General features: G+C 43.9%; 1 protein-coding gene across 3 annotated transcripts in view; it reads left to right on the top strand.

Annotated features, from left to right (window-relative positions):
• The window catches only part of LOC135920567 (luciferin 4-monooxygenase-like), a 75,308-nt gene that overhangs the window by 51,025 nt on the left and 1,798 nt on the right, over positions 1–22,485 (top strand). For all 3 annotated transcript variants that reach the window (XM_070534799.1, XM_070534800.1, XM_070534801.1), the window contains 3 exons: positions 6,560–6,841; positions 8,244–8,388; positions 14,492–14,761. In XM_070534799.1, coding sequence (XP_070390900.1) covers positions 6,560–6,841; positions 8,244–8,388; positions 14,492–14,761 — 697 coding nt within the window. The remainder of the gene's footprint in view (positions 1–6,559; positions 6,842–8,243; positions 8,389–14,491; positions 14,762–22,485) is intronic.

Below are 22,485 nucleotides of genomic sequence, written 5' to 3' on the forward strand. Positions count from 1 at the left end.
CAGACACGCTACCCGTAAAAACATGGTTAGACGAAAAAGGAATATATGTGTCATGGACAGTAAACTGCTTACTTTGTAAAAAGCCAGAGACCATTAAACACGTTTTCATCGATTGCTGGGGTCTAATATTTCATTGGGATGTCTTACAACGTACACTTAAAAAAGAACTATGGATTGCACCTCTTGGTATTCGATATTTGCCAACCGATAACGAAGGAGGAGTTCCGTACGATATGTTTATGCTCCTTGGCCTCCACACTCTGTGGAAAACGAGAATGGCAGTGCGACACTCGGATGTCGATACCCGTCCGGCGAGAGTAAACTTCATCGAAAGTGTCGCGTATATTCGGGAAATATATCGTGCCCAGAGTGAGCCTCCCGAGTGGGTGGCTATTCTTGATGAACTGATCAAGCTGAAGCGATTTTAATATATAATGTTAGCCAAAGTGTGGTTGACATGTTTTAGCGTTTGAATGTGTTATTGGTTTGTGCTGCAAACAGGGAATAAAGAAAAAAAAACAGGGGTGGTGCAGTGGTAAGATGCCGGGCTCGGAACCGTGAGGTCGCATGTTCGAATCCTAGGCGGAGACGTTTTTTTATTTTTTTTTTACTTTTATGTTTTTTTTTGTACTAACAAATTTACATAACCTTACGGACTTCTCTGTCAATTTTAAATTAAATATTGATCAAGAACTACAGAACTTTCTACTACAGGACGTCACACTACAGACAACAGAACTACAGAAACAGCGTCCCAAAATACGACAGACTGTTAAAATTTCCTGTTGTGTTTTTCAACTGGGGGTAGGGACATTTCTAGGGTGGACACTGGGCTCGGTCATGGAGCGAGCAAAAGAAAAGCTCGCGGAAAATGCCACGTGCACAACCTTGTCATAGTAGCAGGTAGGCTAAATAACGACCTAAACCGGAAAGGACTAGGACTAGCCCAGCGCTTGGTGAAGGGGGTGGACGACTTGCGCGAGCTATCCCCTGAGGTGCACATCGTGGTGTGCATGGTGCCGGAGGTACCTGTACGTGACAGGCACGTACAAAGAGCCGTAGTGGCAGCTAATGAGTCAATATGGAAAATCAGCCGAGAGAAAGGCTTCGACATTGTCGAAGTAAACAGGGAAATGAGAAGTTATGGTGGTTTTAAGAGAGACGGTATCCACTTCAATTACAGGCTGGCACAAGAAGTAGGCTGGCGACGTGGCGGTCGCGCTGTTGTTTTTTAGGGGGCCCACGGGCACTGAGGAGGTAAAAGTAGATAGCAATGAAGAAGGTCCGCTAGGGGAACATCAGAAGAGCATCGCCGTCAAAAACAGAAAAAGGAGGAAAGCAAGAAAAAGAGCTCGCCATGCAATAGGCTACATAAACATGCAGGGCGGCAGAAGAAAAGATAAGTGGGCAGAGATTGAGGAGCAGTTACATAGAGACCAAATAGGGGTGCATGCGGTTACAGAAACGTACCATAAAAACTCAGAAGAGCCGCCAATAATTGATAATTATGTTTGATAAGGGTGCAGCAGAACTAAGTCGGAAAGAAAAGGAGGGGGAGTCGGAATGCTCATCCATCAGGGAGCCAAATGAAAAAGAGTAAATTCACTATGTCAAGAACATCTTTGGTTATCAAATGCAATGAGTGGGAAGGAAACTTGGCTGGGCGTTACGTATTTGTGGACCGGAAAAAATTGCACGGAGAAGAATAAGGAGTTAGTGGAATGCATAAGCGCTGATATTAAAAGTTTCGGGAATGATGCTGAAATTGTTCTATTAGGTGACATAAATGCCCACATACAGGATTTAGATGGCTATTTTGACAATATTGAGAACTGAATGCTAGACCTTTGTGAGCAAAATATCCTCGTTATTGTGAACACAGGGCCTAAGTGTGAAGGGCAGATACCGTTGGAAGTGGGAAACCGGCAATCAATCATTGATTACTGTCTGTCTAATGACAGGAGGAATTCATAAGATGAGACAAATGGTTATTGATGAGGAAGGGCATATCAGCATAGGGTGTGACTATAAACGCATCATATTCAAAAAGGGATATGTAGTTGGGAAAGAGAGCAAGGAGAGCAAAATGGCCATTCCAAATTGGAACGCTGAACAAATAGCAAATATAGTCACTAGAGTTGAGGAAGAACTTGGCCAATGGCCAAGTAAACAGTGGGAATATGTTGAGCTTCTAAGTGCAATAACGACAGAAATCTGGAAAAAGAAACAACATGTTCGTTGGGAAGGAAAAAAGAAACCGAAACGATAGTGGAGCAAGCAGATACGAGAAGCGATCGCCGAAAAACAGAAAACATCTCGATAGCACAGGCAGGCAAAGAAGGCGCAGTTGCTAGAGGATGAAGTAACCAGTAAATGGGAAATATACCGGGAGAAAATTATTTGGTGCAAATACTGGTGCAAGCAAAGCTAAAAGGTGAAAGTGAACGTTGGTTGTCAGAAATACGTGATGAAAAGAAGGCCGCACCTAGAATATTTTGGAACCACATAAAATTATTAGGCAGGAAGTCAGCATCAATACAACAACATATCCTAGACGAAGATTAAAACAGACTGGAAGGAGAAGCGGCAATAAATTACGTCCAAAAAGTAACAGCCAAATCTTTCCAAGGCAATGACGCGGCTGTATTTGAAAAAAAAAAGAGCATGAAAGAGACCCAAGTGGAAAAGGAGCTGGTGCTAACAAATTTAATCTGGGAGAAAGCGGAAGAGAAAAGTGCTAAGCGCACAGCCACAGGGCTCGACGAGGTTCCCGTTAGGTTGATAAATGAACTAGGACCAAAAAGTAAGGAAACTCTGGTGAAAGCAGCGGAAAAACTTTGAAAGAGAGACGAATACCAGACAGTTGGCGACAAAGTGGAATGAATTTAATTTATAAAGTTAAGGGGGAGAAAGACAGAATTCACTCGTATAGACCTTTGACCATTACATCGGTAATATACAGGCTAGCAATGCAGGCCATCAAATGAAAGCTTCAAGCATGGACAGAGAATAATGCCATTTTGAGACAGCTTCCGAATGGCTTCAGAATGGCTTCAGAATAGGTAGCCGTTTGGATGATAACTTGTGTGTTGTTACTCAGTGTATTGAAATATCAAAATCAGAAAACAGACCATTGTACGTGGCCTTTTTAGACATCACAGGAGCCTACAACAACGTAGACCGCAACATTTTGTGGGATATTCTGGAAGGGGAACGCTTAGCTAACGATTGTCTACAGCTTTTGAGAGAGATTTACCTAAAAATACCATTTGCGTTGAATGGGAAGGGATGAGGAGCGAGAAGAAAGTTCATATGAACAAGGGACTGAGGCAGGGGTGCCCTTTATACTCGCTGCGGTTTATGATATACATGGTGAGGATGGAGAGGGCGCTAGAAGGAAGTAATATCGGGTTTAATCTCTCATACAAAGAGGCGGGCACAGTAGTAGAGCAGCAACTTCCACGTTTATTTTATCTGGACGACATTGTGTTGCCAGCTAATATGCAATGTGATTTGCAACGTCTGGCTAATATCTGTGGACAGGAAGGCAATAATTTAGGTTTATTGCTTGTGTCGTGCCTTGCGAAGTGGTGATTTTAGGTGACCACGTCTCCGTTGCATCCTCGCTGACGGGGATCGAAGCCGAGATCCTTGCAGATGCCCCAGTACACCAACTTCGGCGAGTGGCCTTGCTCGCATACACTCCTCTGAGGTCGAACTGTTGGCGCCGGCACGACAGGACTTCACTCAGGAAGGCCTCTTCTGCGGCAGTGTCTCCCTGTGTGTCCGAATTGTCGAGCATGCTGTGGTCCATCCGTGGCATTGCCACTGTTACACCTACTGATAACTGGAAATCGCTGCGATATATATAGAAGGCGCTACCAGGATACACAAGAAGACGACTGTGATTAAATGACGCCAAATGAATCGATCTCGAACGCAAACACTAGCTGAAGGCAAGGCATATTCCATCGTGTGATCGTTTACGCCACCCAATTTCAGTCTACTTTTCTAGTATGGCATGGTTTTCTTCGAGTCGTCTACCTTGTCACGACGACAATATCATTTCCTCCGCCTTCGTATAGCGGCTGCATTGGATATCATTCTATTTGGAGCGATTCAATTCTGAGTCGTCCTCCCTCTCCTCCACGTAGCGGCTGCATTCGCTGTCTCCCTAATTGGTGACGTTTCATTCAAGTTTATTGCATTTCATCCGGCATCAACGCAGCGACTTCCATAAATATCTCAACAATTTCCGCACATCCGTAGATTTCACCTAGTGTGCTGGAGATTTAGAATATACTCAGGGACCTTGTCGCAGAAGAGGCCGTTCTCTGTGAAGGGGGGATGGTGCTGACACCGACAGTCTGACTTCACAGGCTTGGAGACCAGCAAGGACGCCCACCGATGCTGGAGTGCTACGGTACCTGCAAGGATCTTGTATTCAATCCCATGGAGCCAGCATACGACAGAGAAGTGGTCTCTCAGAATCGTCTTTGAACAAAATGCAGAAGACCTAGGTATAAGTGCAACAGATGCAGAAAGCAAGTGTCCCAGCAACGCGAAAAGCATGCGCCGCAGGCGCAGCAACGGCACAGGCCATTTTTTTTGTTCCATCCATGTACTTGGAGGCTCGAATGTAAAACTTTCATGGAGAAAGATTGTCTGGCTCGCACACACCCTGGCGATTTGGCTCACTTCAAGAAGCACCAGAAAGCTGGTGGAGAACATGCTTAAGCTGAGCGACTACACGCACCGACTAGAGAAATTACACTAGAGGGCAGCCAGAGCCTCTAGAGCAGCAGCCGATGGGAGGTATAGGCCAAGTTGTTCAGATCAACAATCTCCTTGACAGAGAGAAACGCAAATAGACCCGATGTCGCCTCCTTGCTATTGATAACATTCGTCCTAAGCGGCGTAATAACTACACCTGTATATCGGACCACCGCCATTGGATTCCGGGTATGCTATGCGTCCACACAAAGAAGCCGAGTTTGTTTTAAGCAATCAAAAGAGATGTGGCTACTCCTCCTTGCCGAAAATTCCCTCCCAATCATCACAGCCTACAGTGACGAATAAGCTACATATCAATGCATACCCAGTCTTGTGGACGTCAATGGAGCACCATTTAACATTGGCTGGCACACCGTCAAACACATCATTAGCTTTGCAGACCGTGTAACAGGGGCTAACAATCGACGCATCAAGAGTAAATGGAAGAAGGCGAGGTGCTGAATCGCCTTCTTCCATTTGTGTAAGCGTGGTGAGCACGAGGACGATAGTGGAAGACGAGAGTATGGCGAAAGGCCCACGAGGAACGAGGAGTGCCCCACGAGACGTGCTCCGCGGCATTGACCCGCGACGAGAAGGCGCCATACCAGCTTGCGCCTTCACCCGCTCACCGCTAATGTAATTACTAAGGCCTGCGGTGAGCGTGTCCGCCAATGCCATATATAAAAACAAAGTGATTGCGTGGGCTTCAGACCCACTGTGCATACTCTACTCTACCGGCGCCACCACCACCGCTGGAGAATGCGCTCTTCGTAAAACCCGTGTTCCCTTGTTCGAGCTTTCGTACTCGGCAAACGGTGTCGTAAACGATTCGGGTGCTCCTCATTCTGCTGCTGCTGCTGGTGCAAAACGAGCTGCCCGAGCAGAGGTTCAGTGCTACTGCCGAGAAGACCCTGACGTTCGAATCCGAATTATTTTCCTCAGTACATCGGGAGTGGTAAACTTTTGATCGGCTGCGCTCGAATTTTTCAGGAGGGAGTGTTGTAATAGTCGATGATATTAGGGGAGCCAATTGTATAGGTCCTTTTTGTTGAAGAAGACTTTCAAGCCATGCGAGTTTGCGTCTCGCAAAAAAACATCCTACTTCCCATGATAGGTAAAAACTTCCCATGATAGGTAACGGTATCTCGTCTCACAACCGTCCATGACATCTTTCTGTCATGAGGCCGATGCTACATTGGACAAAGCGGTCACTGCATTAACCAACGGCTGATGAGACGTTCAAATTCCTCAGGAACTGAAACCCACAGCAAGGAATGCGAGTTCTCTCAACGTCTGAAAGATAGAGCCTTTCTAAGATAGCATGCAAACCTGGAAATGAGCAAAATGTGTGAACTATAGGAAATAGCAGGTTAAAATTGGGACAGCGTTCACGAGCACACGTTCAAATAACATTTTAAATAGAGAGAATTTTCATATGGATGACCGCGTGTGTGGATGTATAGTTGTGCGTAACATGAAATCGCATGTAATCACGTTGTTGCGATTCTCTTCCTTTTGTCTTCTTTCCTACATGTGGTTTCAGAACGTGAACGCACCACACCATAATTGTTAGTTGACGGGCAGCTTTCTGTAAATTTCGTTCTTCCTTGTTTAGTCCTACTCAATGCTCAGTTTCCATATGTAACAGCTAGCTCACTTCAACAGTGTAGTTTGGCATGGTCCTGCTAAAGTGCGAAATTACATTGAAATGATGGCATGTAAATTATGTGAGATAGTCGCAGCGTGTACATTGGGGACATTTATCACTGTATGAACTCACGGACAGGTGACGACGGCCGTGCTGTTCCCATCCCAGCTGCAAGCTGTGGTACGCGAACTGTGCCGCACGGGACGCAAGTTACCCAGCTTGCGGACTATCGCCACAGGTGGCAGCGTGCTCCCGCCATCCGTAGCAGAAGCAGCCCGCGAGGCCTTCGGCAGCCTCGAGCAGTTGTCGAAGGGCTATGGCATGACAGAGTCGTGTGGCAGTGTCACGAATCAACCGAAGACTGGCGAGTACCTGTATAGCACAGATATTGGAGTACCATCGACAGGAGTCACAGTTAAGGTACAGTATGCTTCAGATTCCTGATATCACATGAAACCGGTGTGCCACCGGTAGAAAAAAGTAACGCAAAAAAAGCATGCAGCAGTTCCTCTGGGAGATATCTATGTATTTGTAGGCGTTGTGCCACTAGCTCATCTGCAGGCAGCGCAGTCTCATTAGCAATGCTATGAAACTTGCTGCGGCCAGTATAAACGACCGTGGCGTGGCGTCACGAACTAATGTGGAGGGTGGCGCAAGGTGTATTGATGACACCAGCAAACTACTGCAGGTCGTGGAGCCAGGCACGCTTATGATGTTCCCACCAATATTAGCCATACTCGCTCTTTAGCGTCTTGTTCATCCATGCCGCACCATTAACTACCATGACAGACCGTACTCCAGTAATGGCTGTGCGCTGTATTCTTGCCGCTTAGGCGGCTGAGTATGGTACAACTACGGGGGCCCTATCTGGAAGGCAGTCTGCGATGGAGATATTGTGCGCCGGCTACTGATAGCTTCATGTGAGCTGTTTTCTTGCCACTTGACTTTCGCAGATGCGAGACGCGCGATCCCCATATTAAATGCAATCTCATTTTACGTGACGGACGGACGGACGGGTTTTCTCGTTGGGTAGCCATAGAAATGCTTACGCATTTAAAAGTGCTGACGCACTGTGTTCTCGTTCACAAGCGCTCCAAATGTTTTGCGGTAACCACTTTGCGAATGTGACCTAGAAGCCGGCTTTGTTACCTTTTTCTAGAACATGTTTGTGGGTAAATATATCTACTAGATGGAAAGCTTTATTGATATCTTAAATCGCAATGACGCTGCAAGCGTCACATTGCACGCCTGCCCAACTGCATTCAACTGCTAAATCATGCTGCTTAGTCGATTTATGAATGCGATCACGACTATTATGTACAATAGTTTGATATCTTAGCAGTATTGAGTAGTGGAACTTGTGTGTGCACTTGCTCCTGAGTGCTCATTTTGTATAAAAAAGGGACGGCCACTGTGATATGCGTACAATAGTTTAGTACTCAAAAAATACACCAGGAGATGTCTGAGTATTCCTGATTTGCTGCAAGCGCGTATTGAAAGCCTGTATGTGCTTTCAATTTGTAAATGTTTCTAAAGAGATTTGATTGCCTTAGGAAAGAGCCGCATTGACTCTAAACTGTGCGCTCAACACTTCGTGCATTGTAGCAAACTATATGACTTTTTAGCTATGCTAAACGTTACTGATCAGCTATGGATACTGCATCTTCATGCGACTAGAAAAAACAAGAAACTTGTTTCTATTTATTTCTCATAGGACCTCACATTTTGTGATTTGAAAGTATTCTCAAATCGAATACTCTATCATGCGTAAAGTACCTTTCCTCACCTATAGAAGTCAACAGTGCTCTGCTTTTATTCCTAGGTGGTGGACGTGCGTACACGTGAAAAGCTTGGTCCACATCAGGTAGGGGAGATCTGCTTTCGGACGTTGTCGATGGTGAGGGGATACTACAAGCGACCCAAAGAATCCGCCGAGCTATTTGACGAAGAAGGATGGTGCAAATCAGGTGAAGAGTAATATCAACACCGCTGTTTCTTTTAGCATAGTAACTCGCATTGCTTTTTTCTCCGCGTCACAACATACCATGCAGTGAAATTCAATCTGCTCGAGTGGTGACTGGAAATGTGGCGATATGATGCCACCTTTACGAGGGACGAACATTGTGCGAGAAGATTGTTCGCTTTCATCTAGCTGCGCAGCACGCCACACTCTCAATGCAGCACTCATGAAAACATCTGATGCTGTTACATTAATGGTGCTTTTAAAGAAGCTCCATGTGACGCCAGTGGTTTGAATGTTTTTCGAAAATTTCTTTAAAGCGCGTTCTAATGCAAGGTGTAATTTCATTTTGTTATGACACTTTTGTGGAGTCGCAGCACTAGTTTTATTTATCATACAGCCAAGAAAACAACACAATCTTGGCATTCCAGCGTCGATAGCTGATATAACCCAGTCCAGTCGCATGCGCCCCTTCGCGTAACCTATCAATGACAAAAAAACCTATAGATTCAAGGCTGCATATATGTACAGGGTGTTTCAGCGAACCTTTTGTAATTTTTTTAAAGGTTGCCTGTGGCAGATAGCTGAATGATAGTTTATGAGCCGGTCTACGCGAAACGGCGGACGCTACTTGCAACAAGAATTAAAATGCGAAATCCACTAATTAACCAGAGTTCACTAATTAACGTTATAGCTAATTATCGAATGGCCCATATTGCAATGCACAAATTCTAGCAGCATACTTCGCAAGGCGGATCCACATGTAACGAATTCTCAGTGTTTCGCCGGTTGCAAGACATAAATTCCCGAACTGTGTGGAGAAATGCGTTGGCGTCCCACTTACTTCTGTGCTTCTGTGCATCAAGCGACGTTTTTTAAAAAAAATTACTGGAACTTCAACGCATTTCTGCTCAAAGTTCGAGAATATATATCTTGAACCTGGTGTCATCTTGAAAATACGTTCCAAGTGGATCCACCTTGCGAACTCCACGCCTATAATTTCTAAATTGCAATATGGGCCATAATGTTTTAGTTAAGAGCTTAATTAGTGAATTAACAAATAATCGCTTTTGCATCGCAATTTTGCGTGCAAGTTTTGTCCGCTGCTTCGAGTAGTGGAGCTTATCAACTAGAATTGTGATAGCTGTCACAGGCAACCGGCAACCTTTAAAGATTTTTCAAAATGTTCAATTAACACCCTGTATATATATATATATATATATATATATATATATATATATATATATATATATATATATATATATATGCGTGTGTGTGTGTGTGTTTATTCACTTCGAGAACAACTTGAATCGGTTACACATTAGCTTAAATTTTACTTTTACTGCGCAAACGTGTAAATTCACTCACAAGGTGGGGGTTCGGGTTGTTGGCTACATGGTGAAATCTAGGGGTGGGCGAATATTTGATACTTTGCAATAACGAATCAAACAATTCCATGCTTGAGTTGGTATTCAAATTGTATTAACCTCTATCCATGAACACCACATAGTATCCAATTAGCTTTGGGTTATTTCAAATTGGTTCACATGCGCGATAATACGTAACAACAGTGCGCAACAAATTTATCCCTGCGGCCATAGTTGATATAAAACACCGCAAACTTTACAGTAGAGCAGTGAAAGTCACTCACCAATGAGTTCAGACTATGCAAATAAACTCATCAATAAACTCATCAAACTCCATTTATGCTTTTAAATAACAATTCTTCATAGCGTACAATGAGATGACCCAACTTCCTAAAGATGCGAATATAAAAAGATGTGAAGACAGTTACATATAAATGCTAAGATCAGCTGTTTAATATAATACATCTATTTTAATGTATTGCATTTGACTCGATTCGCTTCTTTCTCTATTTCATTCGTATTCAATTCCGTGTCAAAAGTACTATTCGCACAACCCTACCTAAATTCTGAGTTAGATGACTGCTCCAATAGGACAGCACAGATTTGAAATTCAACCTACGCTTCGGCACTTTAAGTCAAATTCTAACGAACACATATATGTGTGTGTTATATATAGAGAGATTTTATAGCGAAATCATGTAGGTTCACTCAATTTTGTATATCACCCACTAGGTATTGTACCATTACATTGTTACACCATATCTATTACATTTTACTATTCTGTAATACCATGGTTCTTGAATTTCTTTTGTTTGCTTTCGTGTTCTTGTCAAAATAATTGTCTAGTTTCCCGGACTTAATACTCCTACATGGAGCCTTCGAGGTAATCGTAAATAAATAAATAAACATCCAGTTGCCTTGTGAAGTAGCGTGTTTGCGCTGCTTGTACCTAGCCGAGGTATGTGACCCACCGGGGGTCAACAAACTTCATCGTTTTGCCGAGAACGCGAATCACAACCCGTTGAATAAGCTTTCAGGATAATTTCTTAGGCACAATATTTGAAGAGTTTTGGAACAGTGTGGGGAACATTTTGGCCAACAAAATTTTGCGCATGGATTTTGGACCTTGTCAACGGGATTCGTAAGTCATGAGCAGTGGGTATTGGCATTGACCTGCTTGGGCGTCTAGGACCAAAGTATTCGCGGTATTCGCATCATCATCACTCCAAATTTTACCCTCTGACTCACATCATGCTGTCATGACGAAGTCGTCTTAGCTATACAGTCTTTATACACTCGTTTCCCCTTCGCCGTGGTGCTGTCGTGGTCGTTCCAACGTCAACACTCCAGCTTATTCATTCACATCCTGCCTAACACCCAAAAACTTCAGCCTTTATCAGAGAAGTTATTGGCTGCACTCTGCAAATACTACTTGAGCAGCAGCTTTAACATTTATGAAGGAAGTTTAAAAGTGCTGAAAAACGCTGAAAATGGTGAAAACTGGTGAAAAACTGGTGAAAAACCCTGAAAATCAATTTGTTATAAAAGAATAGCTTATAGGTAGGATTTTTAAGACAGGTGTGCAAATATACAAGCCTGTTTTGTTCGTGGTATCGAGTCGTAGCTACCGGAGGCGAATTGAAGAATGAGCGTAACCCACGTCACACGCCATCATCCATATTTCCCGCCAAATTTAGTTTCTCAGGGTTTTCTCCTTCGTTATTGTTTCTTTCGCAAAATCCAAATGATTACATGCAAGTGGTAACTAAAAAAGCTGCGACTCGGTCTGCCCGACATTAGTAAAAGCAGTAGTGGGAAATCCGAAGAAAGACCCAACGAACATTTCGCTTCAAATCTATACGTGCTTATGTTGCGGTGCTTAGAGTGCTCGCCTACAACACTGCGGCCCTGGGTTCAAATCCTCCTGTAGGTTGGGCACAGGATGTGTGAAATACCACGGTGTGCTTATGCACGAACACTTGCGTACTCGCTAGTGCGGTTTTACGTTGTAAAAAAAGGAGGATGTCACATTTTTTTAAAGAAGCTGGAACTACGGCTCCCATGTTCTTGGGGCGCATAGGAAGAGCTGTTATTTAGTAGTTTAGTGCCACATGCAAAATGGTCCATTTCCTCGGCAAACTGCGTGCGAAACATCTTTAATTTGAACTTTTCTGCCACGTAAGTATTACCCATTTTTACGATTGGCGGCTTCGTAAGCACCACTCCCTTTATATTTGCTTCGGCTGCTAATAAAAGCTGCATCTTTACGGGACACATAAAATGGGACTACTTATACTGTTAGTCCTATATATGTGGACTGCATAATAAGCGTTGTTATCTTGAACTGCATATAAGCCACTATTATAAGCGGCACTTGACTGAGAGTCTGCTGACGTCCTGCCAAGACGCTCTACTTGTATGGCTGACTTAATTATTTCCGAGTCTCTGTTTCACCCATCATCGGCAGTTTAAAGTTATAGGTAACATGGGTCAATTTTCCCACTTCAATCACATATTTCGCAATTGTCCCAACATTCTGTTGTTCACGCAGATTTCTAGTAATGAAGGAGCCCCCTTTCGCGGCTTAACTAATGGCGCTGTATTTCTCGGTTACTTTTTTGAAATCCTAGTGACTAGCCTCACACGCACAACGGAAAAATATAAGGGAAATGTTAATGGTCTTGGTGGTATCTGGACACCAGAACCATCGTCTCGCAGGGACCTAAGATCAGCTGGCATTCAAGACCACTTGTGTGAGCGCTGCTTAACGCTAGGAGTTCAAAAAATAAACTTATGTGGCGTACACAGAGGAATGAAGCAAAAATTATCACGCTTTATGCGAAGCTAAAGCGCGAAGCGAGTTCGATAAGTAAGAAGTGGCATTTTCGGGCAAGTACCACTCTGGACTACATACATCCATAAGACGGCACAATGTTTACTACGTCACCGCTTTTTCGTAACATAAGCTCCGTGTGCTTCAGAACATTGATGCCATGCGCTTTGGTGACCATTCAGTGCCCATTATACAGTTTAATTAGGTGCTAAGTAGCCGTTTCTGAAATTTTAGCTCTCTAAATGCCCTCTAATCACCGGATAGCGAAAACGAAAACTTAGAAGCAATACAGCTAGGAGTGTTTTGGCTGTACTTCTGAGTCCTTGCAGGCGTCGAACTAATATGTAATGTATGTGTACCTTTCTTGCTTCAATTATCTCAAGCTTTCTTGACTCTGTTGCGACGACTGAATCAGTCTTCGCCACGTAAGGACGTCCACCGGCATGTACGTGGCAGGCGTCGTCCACATGTTTATGCAGCTTTGAATAACCTTGTCACTTTACCTAGCGTTTCCCCACCTAGGTAAAATATACACGTGTATAAAACCTTCGAGCTTTTTTTTTTTCTCAGCACCATACACGCACTGCCGCTGCATTTGAACGCCTAGCAATATTGGTAAGCAGCCTCTTATTTTCGAGTATCTGACTTGGGCTTACCGGCATCATATCTAAGAACACACACATGAGCCTCTCAAATAAGAAGCAGACTTCTGCGTCACCTACGTTCTGTATGCGCACTGTCTGAGGGCTGCTTGGTCTGGCTGACAGAAACGCCTCGTCTGGCTGATGGTTGTCGAGGGTGTGGCAATACGTGTTCGACTACGCAAGGACGTTGCCTAATCAAGATGTAGGTGGACACGAAGGTTGTACTTCAGGTAATCTGGATGAAGAATGATCGCAACGGCGGTGTAAATGACTGCTGTGCAGTTGTGAAAAGCATAAAAGAACAATTGAAATACTTACCTTTATTTCTAAATAACTACGCAGAGTCCTTATAGCATCGTACCCAAGTGTGACTTTAATAGGAAACATAAACAAATTGCCCCACGAATTCATATACTTTGAATCTCAGACACATAGGTAACGTTTTACACTGTTAGGCGCACCCCAGTGGCATGACACATATTTCGACAATACTGAGATGTTGCTCCTGCATGTGCTGCCGGCGAAACAACCGATTTCAAAATAGTTTTAGCGGCAGCTTCATGAGCACTATCCTAATTTAAAATCAGTGACATTATTTATGTACTACTGCATCAAAGGTTACAACTCATCTTTTGGGTGCACTGTTTGTCCTGTATGTTGCACTAACCAAAATATAAAACTCCGTTTTTATCGAAGTACCCTATAATGATACTGTATTGAAGTCAGGCTCTTGTCAGCCACTGCCAGCATTGGTTAGCAATAATAGACTGTCTTTATAGCCAAGCTACAACGCAGCACAATCATTCAGCAAACAATGCAAGACGCCAAGTGGGCGTACACTAAATTCTGCGCATGAGACCCAACACGGTGTATGGTGACGACTTCCTAAGCTGTCAAGAAAAGAATGCGCTTTCGGTCATGATGTCTTTGAACCTTTCATAGCTGTTTAGTTAGAGACACCAATTTTAAATGTGGACGTTTGGCTAAAATGGTAATCAGAGCGAAATAGGATTACGACAGTGCTATCAGCGACACCTGTCCTATCACGATCTTGTATGTTGTGTCTTTTGTGCTTACTATCGTTCATACGAGTATTTGCTTCTGTAATAATTTGTATGTTTACTTCGCAAACTTCAGAAATGACTGCTGCGTTACTGAGGACAAAAAAGAAAAACTGACTCCCTTTCTCTCCTGGGATATACACATATCCTGCATTCTGCCCTCATCCCTCAGGCACTGCTTATACTGTTCGTACGCTTTCTACAGGGGACGCTGGATACTACGACGAGGATGGTCATCTGTACTTCTGCGAACGCCTCAAGCAAATGATCAAGTGCATGGACAACCAAGTTGTTCCTTCTGAACTTGAAGAACTGCTACTCCGCGAGCACGCCAATGAGATCGCCGAGGTGTCTGTTGTAGGCCTTCCACACTCCGAGTACGGCGAAGCTCCTGCTGCTGCAATCGTTGTCACAGAAGAAGTCAAAAAGGAACACTTGACCACTCTAGCTAACCGGATACGGGAAACTGTTGCAAGTAAGATATTTACATAGACAAAAAGTCCCCTTTCCGGTATCACCCCCCCCCCCCTGTGATTACAGGAGTATGTTGGGTGAAAGTTTCCAATTACACCATGAAAGAAACACCCGACATTTGTTTGGCTATTACACAGTGGGGAACACAGTATACGATTCCTTATAAAAACGTGCCTTACATACAAATAAGTTAAACGTGCTGGCTCAGCCGCTCTTAAAGGGCCCCTCACCAAGCCGCGTAGCAAGTTTTCGTTATACGCTGGAGGTTGTTGCGTGTCCTCTAGGGAGCGTTCTGCCGGAAAAAAAAATTTCAAATTGGCTCATTATTACCGAGATTGAAATATGTGTGTGCCGTGAACGCACAATTTCAGCAGGCGGGCTCCATAGCCAAGCAAGACGCTCTCTCCACTCGTCCCGTCTAGCCTACGCAAGTGAAATTCCTGCCCTGCGTTCTCCCATACCGGATCTCGACGAACCCGCGACGCATACGTCATGGGCCCCGCCTTCATTTTCTTTTCTTTTTTTTTTGCTGTTCGTTTTTCATTCGGCGCTACGCACTTCCACCGACGGTGTCACGCGCGAGCTTTCTCTTTCGCGCAGCGCACGATTTTGCGCGCTGCGCACGAGGAAACGTGACTAGCGGTAGAATTCAGCGTTACACGAATACTGAGGCCAAAAAGTGGATTGCAGAGCGTAATAACATGCTGGAACACGTTAGAAATTGGCATAGTTTTGGTACTTACGCACGTGACCGCACGACCGTGGGAATAAGCAGACGAAGCGGAAGTACATCTATCTCCCTTGCTTCTGTGCGAAGTAAAACAAAAAAACACGCAGATATTTCGTTTGTGTGTTTTATTATTTCCCTAAACTTCAATTCGTCAATTCAAGCAACAGGTCGCCTTGATAACAGAATGTTGTCTTGAATAATTCTAGAAGTCAAGTGTCGCCATGAGGGACGTCACACTGCGGACGGACACGATTACGAAGGCGCAGGGGCACCATTACGCCACCGTCCGGCTTGGAGCAGGGCGGCCGCGAGTGAATGGAGAAGCGGCGTTGGGTTTGAACTTTCAGATCGTTCCGTGGTGCGTAGCGGTGTAATACTTTGCAGACACGATTGTTATCGCGCAGTATGCTCTCCGTTTCTCAGATCAATATAACCAGATTTGGTGAGGCGCCGTTTCAGAAATTATGGAGTTTTGTAAAATACTTCAAAATTTCCGGTGCCCATTGGCTGTCGGTGTGCGGATTGGAGTTAAACTGATGTCTTTTCATGGACGCCTACAAGAACAGATACTGCTTGAAGATCAGTTAGCTCCCATATATATATATGCATATATGTATATACGCATATATATATGCATATATATATATATATATATATATTCATTAATAAATAATAATAAATGATAAATAATAATAAATGAATATATATATATATTCATTTATTTACATGTAGGGTGTTTTGTATAGAATGTTATACATATTTATATCGCCTGTGCCAGTAAGTACAATTCTAATGCTTGATCTGAATTACTCAATGAGGTGGCCATTGCTTCGAGAAATGAAATGACTAATTAAATAAATAACCTAAGGACCCTAAATAGCTACTTACCGAAATATTTTACTGCACGTACAGTGTTCTACAAACTGCAGCCGGCGCGGGCACAAGGAGTATTCACTTGAAATAGATGCTCTAAACTGCACTAGTTTAACGATATTACTTTTTCTCATTTGGAAAGTGCCTGAGGAAATGCATTGCTGTTCCACTTACTTTTGCCCTCCAATGCATAAACCAGCGTTCATACACGTATATATATATATATATATATATATATATATATATATATTTATATATATATATATATATAAACGAGAAGAAAGGGGGTTAACCGAGGGACCCGATAATTATTAGTCATATAATGAGAAGCCAACAAACACTGAGACCAAGTACAACACAGGGGAAATTGCATCTGCTTAATAAATGAAATAAAGTAATGATAAATTAATGGAAATTAAAGTGGATGAAAAAACAACTTGCCACAGGTGGGAACCGAACCCACAACCTTCGCATGTCGCGTGCGATGCTCTACCAATTGAGCTACCGCGGCGGCGTTTCCCCATCCACTTTCTTGGGTATTTATATGTACTAGTAGAACCCTGGGAGTGTTAGCCAGCGCCCACGCTCACAGACCTTGGCAGCGGACGTGGAACGTCTTTTTTGCTGCAGGCGTCACGAGAACGTGATCTTTTCGCGTGAAGGCAACTGGTCAATAAACCCACATATGCTACCTGAAGGCATCAATGTTGCCGGATTTGAGACCCTCGTTATGTAATAAACGAGAAGAAAGGGGGTTAACCGAGGGACCCGATAATTATTAGTCATATAATGAGAAGCCAACAAACACTGACACCAAGTACAACACAGAGGAAATTGCATCTGCTTAATAAATGAAATAAAGTAATGATAAATTAATAGAAATTAAAGTGGATGAAAAAACAACTTGCCGCAGGTGGGAACCGAACCCACAACCTTCGCATGTCGCGTGCGATGCTCTACCAATTGAGCTACCGCGGCGGCGTTTCCCCATCCACTTTCTTGGGTATTTACATGTACTAGTAGAACCCTGGGAGTGTTAGCCAGCGCCCACACTCACAGACCTTGGCGGCGGACGTGGAACGTCTTTTTTGCTGCAGGCGTCACGAGAACGTGATCTTTTCGGGTGAAGGCAACTGGTGAATAAACCCACATATGCTACCTGAAGGCATCAATGTTGCCGGATTCGAGACCCTCGTTATGTAATAAACGAGAAGAAAGGGGGTTAACCGAGGGACCCGATAATTATTAGTCATATAATGAGAAGCCAACAAACACTGACACCAAGTACAACACAGGGGAAATTGCATCTGCGATGGTAGAGCATCGCACGCGACATGCGAAGGTTGTGGGTTCGGTTCCCACCTGCGGCAAGTTGTTTTTTCATCCACTTTAATTTCCATTAATTTATCATTACTTTATTTCATTTATTAGGCAGATGCAGATTCAGTGTTTGTTGGCTTCTCATTATATGACTATATATATATATATATATATATATATATATATATATATATATATATATATATATATATATATATATATATATATAGTCAAGGAAGTCAACAAGGCCGTCAGCTGTTCTCCCCATTGAAATCCAGAAAATAAGGAAGAAGTGGGAAATGACAGTGGAACAAAAAATAACTTGCCGCTGGTGAGAGCTGAATTCACAGCCTTAGTAATAGGCGTGCATTGCAGTACCAATGGTGCTACGGCTACGGTCATCGACCCGTCCACAAAACTGGGTATTTTATGTTTACTAGATTTAGCACTGGGAGTCTTAGCGAACGTGACTCAAAGCTATAGTGGGCGGATGTAGATCATGATTTGTTTTTTTCCGGTGGCGTCACGTACTACGTCAGATTAGGAGAGCATGCCCCTAACTGAAAACCCCTCATATTTACCTATGACATTAAAGCTGCCAAATTCGAGACCCTTGCGGTGAACGAATGCGAGAAGAATAGAAACCGTGGAGCTCGATCTTTATTAGTCATAAAAACAGAAATACACCAGAAAATTAAGCCAACGAAAGCGTCGGTAAAATCAGGTGTTCTTCAAATCCTATATAGAACTTTTGAAATAGTTTGCGGAAGATAGCGTAACTCTTGTAAATTAGCTGAAATACATGTAGCGGTGAACTATACGTGAACAATAAATTGAAGTGCGTCACCAACTAATTCACTGTAAAATTACTTTGTCGTGGTTCCTATTGCAATTGGCGAATTCTAGCCGTTCAGAACTGAAGTGCTGGCGCTAAAATGACGGAGGACAAAGGAGAAACACACACATACACAGGGCGCCTGTGTGTAACACAACCACTGTATTAATTTTGATGAGTGTGCGGTTTGATGAAGACAGATGAAGAAATTACCTAATGGTATCGCAGGCTTTGCGGGTATTATTTTTGTGTTTAACGATCGCTTTCTCAAAGCAGGAGCGCAATTCTTTCAAAAGCCTGGTAAGTGCAGTAGAACAAGTTATGTACCACGACTTTGAACTTAAAATAAAGGGTTGGCGTTTTACCTATCACGCTCATTAATATCACAGATAATACTTTGTAAGAGGTATCCCGTTGTCCAGGGCTTTGTAGAGTTTTGTAGCGGCTGAGAACCAGTGAGTATCCTGTGTTCGGCTTGTACACTGCGAGTAAATGCTTTCAGCTTTGTTTTTAAATCATCGGTAAGCCAGGATTACATCTGGCATAGAGTATTCTGGTTCGAATTGATTCCGGCGATCTCATTAATGAAGTTAGTGGTGTGAAAGTTAGCTCGTTTTACGCCGCGTTGGTACAGTTGGTTGATAGATTTTAAGAGAACGATCACGAGATAGTTGTCCATAATGGGAACGGTGAGAACACCAGCGCATTTCTCGATGTGTAAGTTTGATAACACACGGTGTGTTATTGAGTTGGATCATCGGGACAGAGGACATCTTGGGGGTACAATTAATAGTGAATCTAGGTCATATCCAGCGTAGCAGTCGGTGTAATTGGAGCAACGACTATCAGAGGGGTTAGTAATGTCTATATTTATGTTACCAAGGATAACGACATTTTTGTTCTCGTTTTCGTTTGCAATGGCGTTCAAGACAGCATCTAGTTAGGAACAACAACTAACGGAGCAAGAAGATAGGGAATGATATATTGATCCAATATTGTATTTCTGTTGTTAGCTGAAAGGAAAGATTTATCTACTTCCAAGCATTGAAATTCAATGTTAGTGCAAGCAAACGAGAGATCGTGGCGACGACGACGTGGCTGGGAGTCAGAGAGAGACAGAAGAAATATGAAAGGCAGGAAGGTTAACCAGATGCGAAGATTCGGTTTGCTAACTTATGCTACGGAGAGAGGGGAGGGGGATGGTAAGTGATAGCAAAATAGAGATAAAGAAAGAAAGGAGCATAAACATACAATCACAGTCGGTAACTGTCCCCGCACACCGTCACCGCAAAGCACAGTAGCATTTGCAGCACTATGAACATCTATCTGTTCAGGCTACAGCCGCTTGTCCAATTATGGTGACCTCAAAAACTGCAACAGTGCCCTCGTTGCCGAAATCACAAGTGACGGCTTGTGATTTCGGCATTCGAAAATAAGTTCCTCTGTTAGAGGACCTTGTTCAAAGCGCGCTATCCGATTCCGAGTGATCGTCTCTGTATATTGTAGCTAGGACAGTCACAAAGGTGTTGAAGAGTCTCCTCGCTACCATAGTCAACACATGAGGCGTCGTCCGCCCATACGATTCGAAATGCAAAAAAACTCAGTGAAGGCCACCCCTAGCGATATTGGACAAACAGGGCAGCTTCGCCACAGCAGAGTCCAGCTGGAATGCAAAGGCGCAAACAAAAGTCTAGGTTGTGCAGCTGGTTGTTTGAAAACTTCCTGCGTTCCCAAGGAAACCGTGATATCACGAGTGAGCATTCGAAGATTTCTCGCCGCATCTGTCCTTGATAACGGTATCGGCTCCTCTTCGTCACCATGACGAGCGACCAAGCAGCGTTATTTGCGTGTTCGTTCCCTCTGACGCCGCAGTGAGTTGGGAGCCACTGAAATGTGACGTGTTGTCCTTTCTCAGTCAAGGCATTGATTAGTTCTGTAATCTCGAATAGCAGTTGTTCGTGCGGTCCACGCCGCAGGGCTGATACCAAAGGCTGCAGTGCTGCCTTCGAGTGACTAAATATTGACCACCCTCGAGGTTGTTCTTAGCTGACGAGACGAAGTGCAGCGCGAAGAGCTGCAAGTTCCGCAACCCTCAGTGTCTTTGGGTGACACATCTCGGAACTGATGGTGGTGGCCTTCGCTGGGAAATCCACGGCTCCAGAGGAACACCGGAAAGTTGCCGATGCATCAGTATAAATATGTACGTGGTCGGCGTGCCTCTCGTGCGAAAGTAGCAGATTTAGTTGTTTAAGAGCAGGGGATGATGGTGCAGATTTTTTGCTGATTCCTGGTACACTGAGGTGCACTGCAGGTCGAGCCAAACACCATGGAGGAATCAATGGCTTAGTTGCGGCGGTGAAGCCTGATGGAAGGCGGGTGTAATAATCCGAATTCGTAGTACAATATGTTGACTGCGGCCTTTATGATGATGGTGGTGCCAGATGGTGGGAACCGGCATGGGCAAATGCCTAACGTGCAACCCAAACACTTCCACAGCCATGTGTGTTTGTATGGGTTGGTCCTGGGTGATTGCGAGAGCCGCCACAGTCGATGTGCATTTTGGCAAACCAAGACAAACCCTGAGAGCACGAGCTTGAATAGCCTGTAGAGACCGAAGATTTGTCTGGCAAGTGTTGGTCAGTACGGGCAAACTGTATCTCAAGAAGCCCAGAAAAAGAGCCCTTTACGATTCCAACATTCTATGCAATGACATTCCCCAAGTCTTTCCGCCCAGAAACTTGAAACGCTGGGAGATCGCTGTGAGACACTGTTTCAAGTCGGTCACGTGCCGGCTCCATGAGAGATCTCTGTCAATGATTATGCCAACAAATATGTGTCTCCTCATAGGAAATTATCTGGCAATTTATTGAGAAGGCGTAGAGTGTCTTGGACGAGAAACGCTGAACCATCATACCGAGCATCTTTACGGACATATACTTCGCTTGTGTATCCGGGAATACCGAATAGCTCGCTATGAGCGTTAGTCACGCATATTTCTGATAGGAAGATGATAGTGAAAGGTATATTTAGATTAAAAAAGAAGTCGATCATGTTATGATAGGTAATGAAGATGCTACGTACGTTAAAGCGTATCAGATATTTATAGGTAAGCCTCGTGTTATTTAGTTAACGTTGTAGTTCTTCTGAAGTATAATACAATGCCTGAAATATTTATTTGATTAATTATGAAAAGGTTCGAACGGCTACGAGGCGATTAGCTAAAGGTGTCGTGTGCTAGAAATGACGTAAATGCGGCTCCCTTCTGTCTTTCAGGCTCTGATCCGGTGGTTCACCGTCCTTAGAAATTTCCAGCGCTGCTGTGTCTTTAGTTGGAGGGCTTGAGACGTTTGTTGTCTTGTGTTCAGTGGTCGTTAATAAAGACCTTGGTATATGCAGACGGGGGGAAGCCTGGAGTGTTATTGTTTAGTCGTGCTTTCGGGGCTATACTTGAAAATTGAGGCTCTTTAGTGCGGGGACAGAAGCGTGCTATTTTATGCTTATCCTCCTTCGCAGGGACGTGGTGAACATTCTCTATGTCGGATGGTGCCACAGGCGACTAATCTCGTCACCAATTTTTTGCAGAAGGGTGGCATAGTTGTTGCCCTGTGTACACGCCACACCTTTGATCTCGAGAGTGTTGGTACGAGAATACTGCTGGAGGTCCGCCGCCTTTCCAGACAGCATTTCTTATTTTACGAGCGTCTTGCTCTCCGCACTCACAGCCTCTCCTTTTCCCCTATGTTCTTCATACAACTGGTTGATCATGCGCAAACTTTCACACATTTCTACGATTTCTCACCTAAGGGCGTCAACATCGCGAGCAAGTTGTGAATTACTAGTCATCGCTAAAAAACCGCGGGGGTCACCTTGGAAGCAGTAGGCGTGACAGAACAGAAGCGACAAATGCCGTATACAAGCGAGTACTAAGCCACCCAACCAAAGAGTATGGCTTAGAGGAGTTTGCTTG

This window comes from Dermacentor albipictus, chromosome 3, assembly GCF_038994185.2.
Source record: "Dermacentor albipictus isolate Rhodes 1998 colony chromosome 3, USDA_Dalb.pri_finalv2, whole genome shotgun sequence".
NCBI lineage: Eukaryota > Metazoa > Arthropoda > Arachnida > Ixodida > Ixodidae > Dermacentor > Dermacentor albipictus.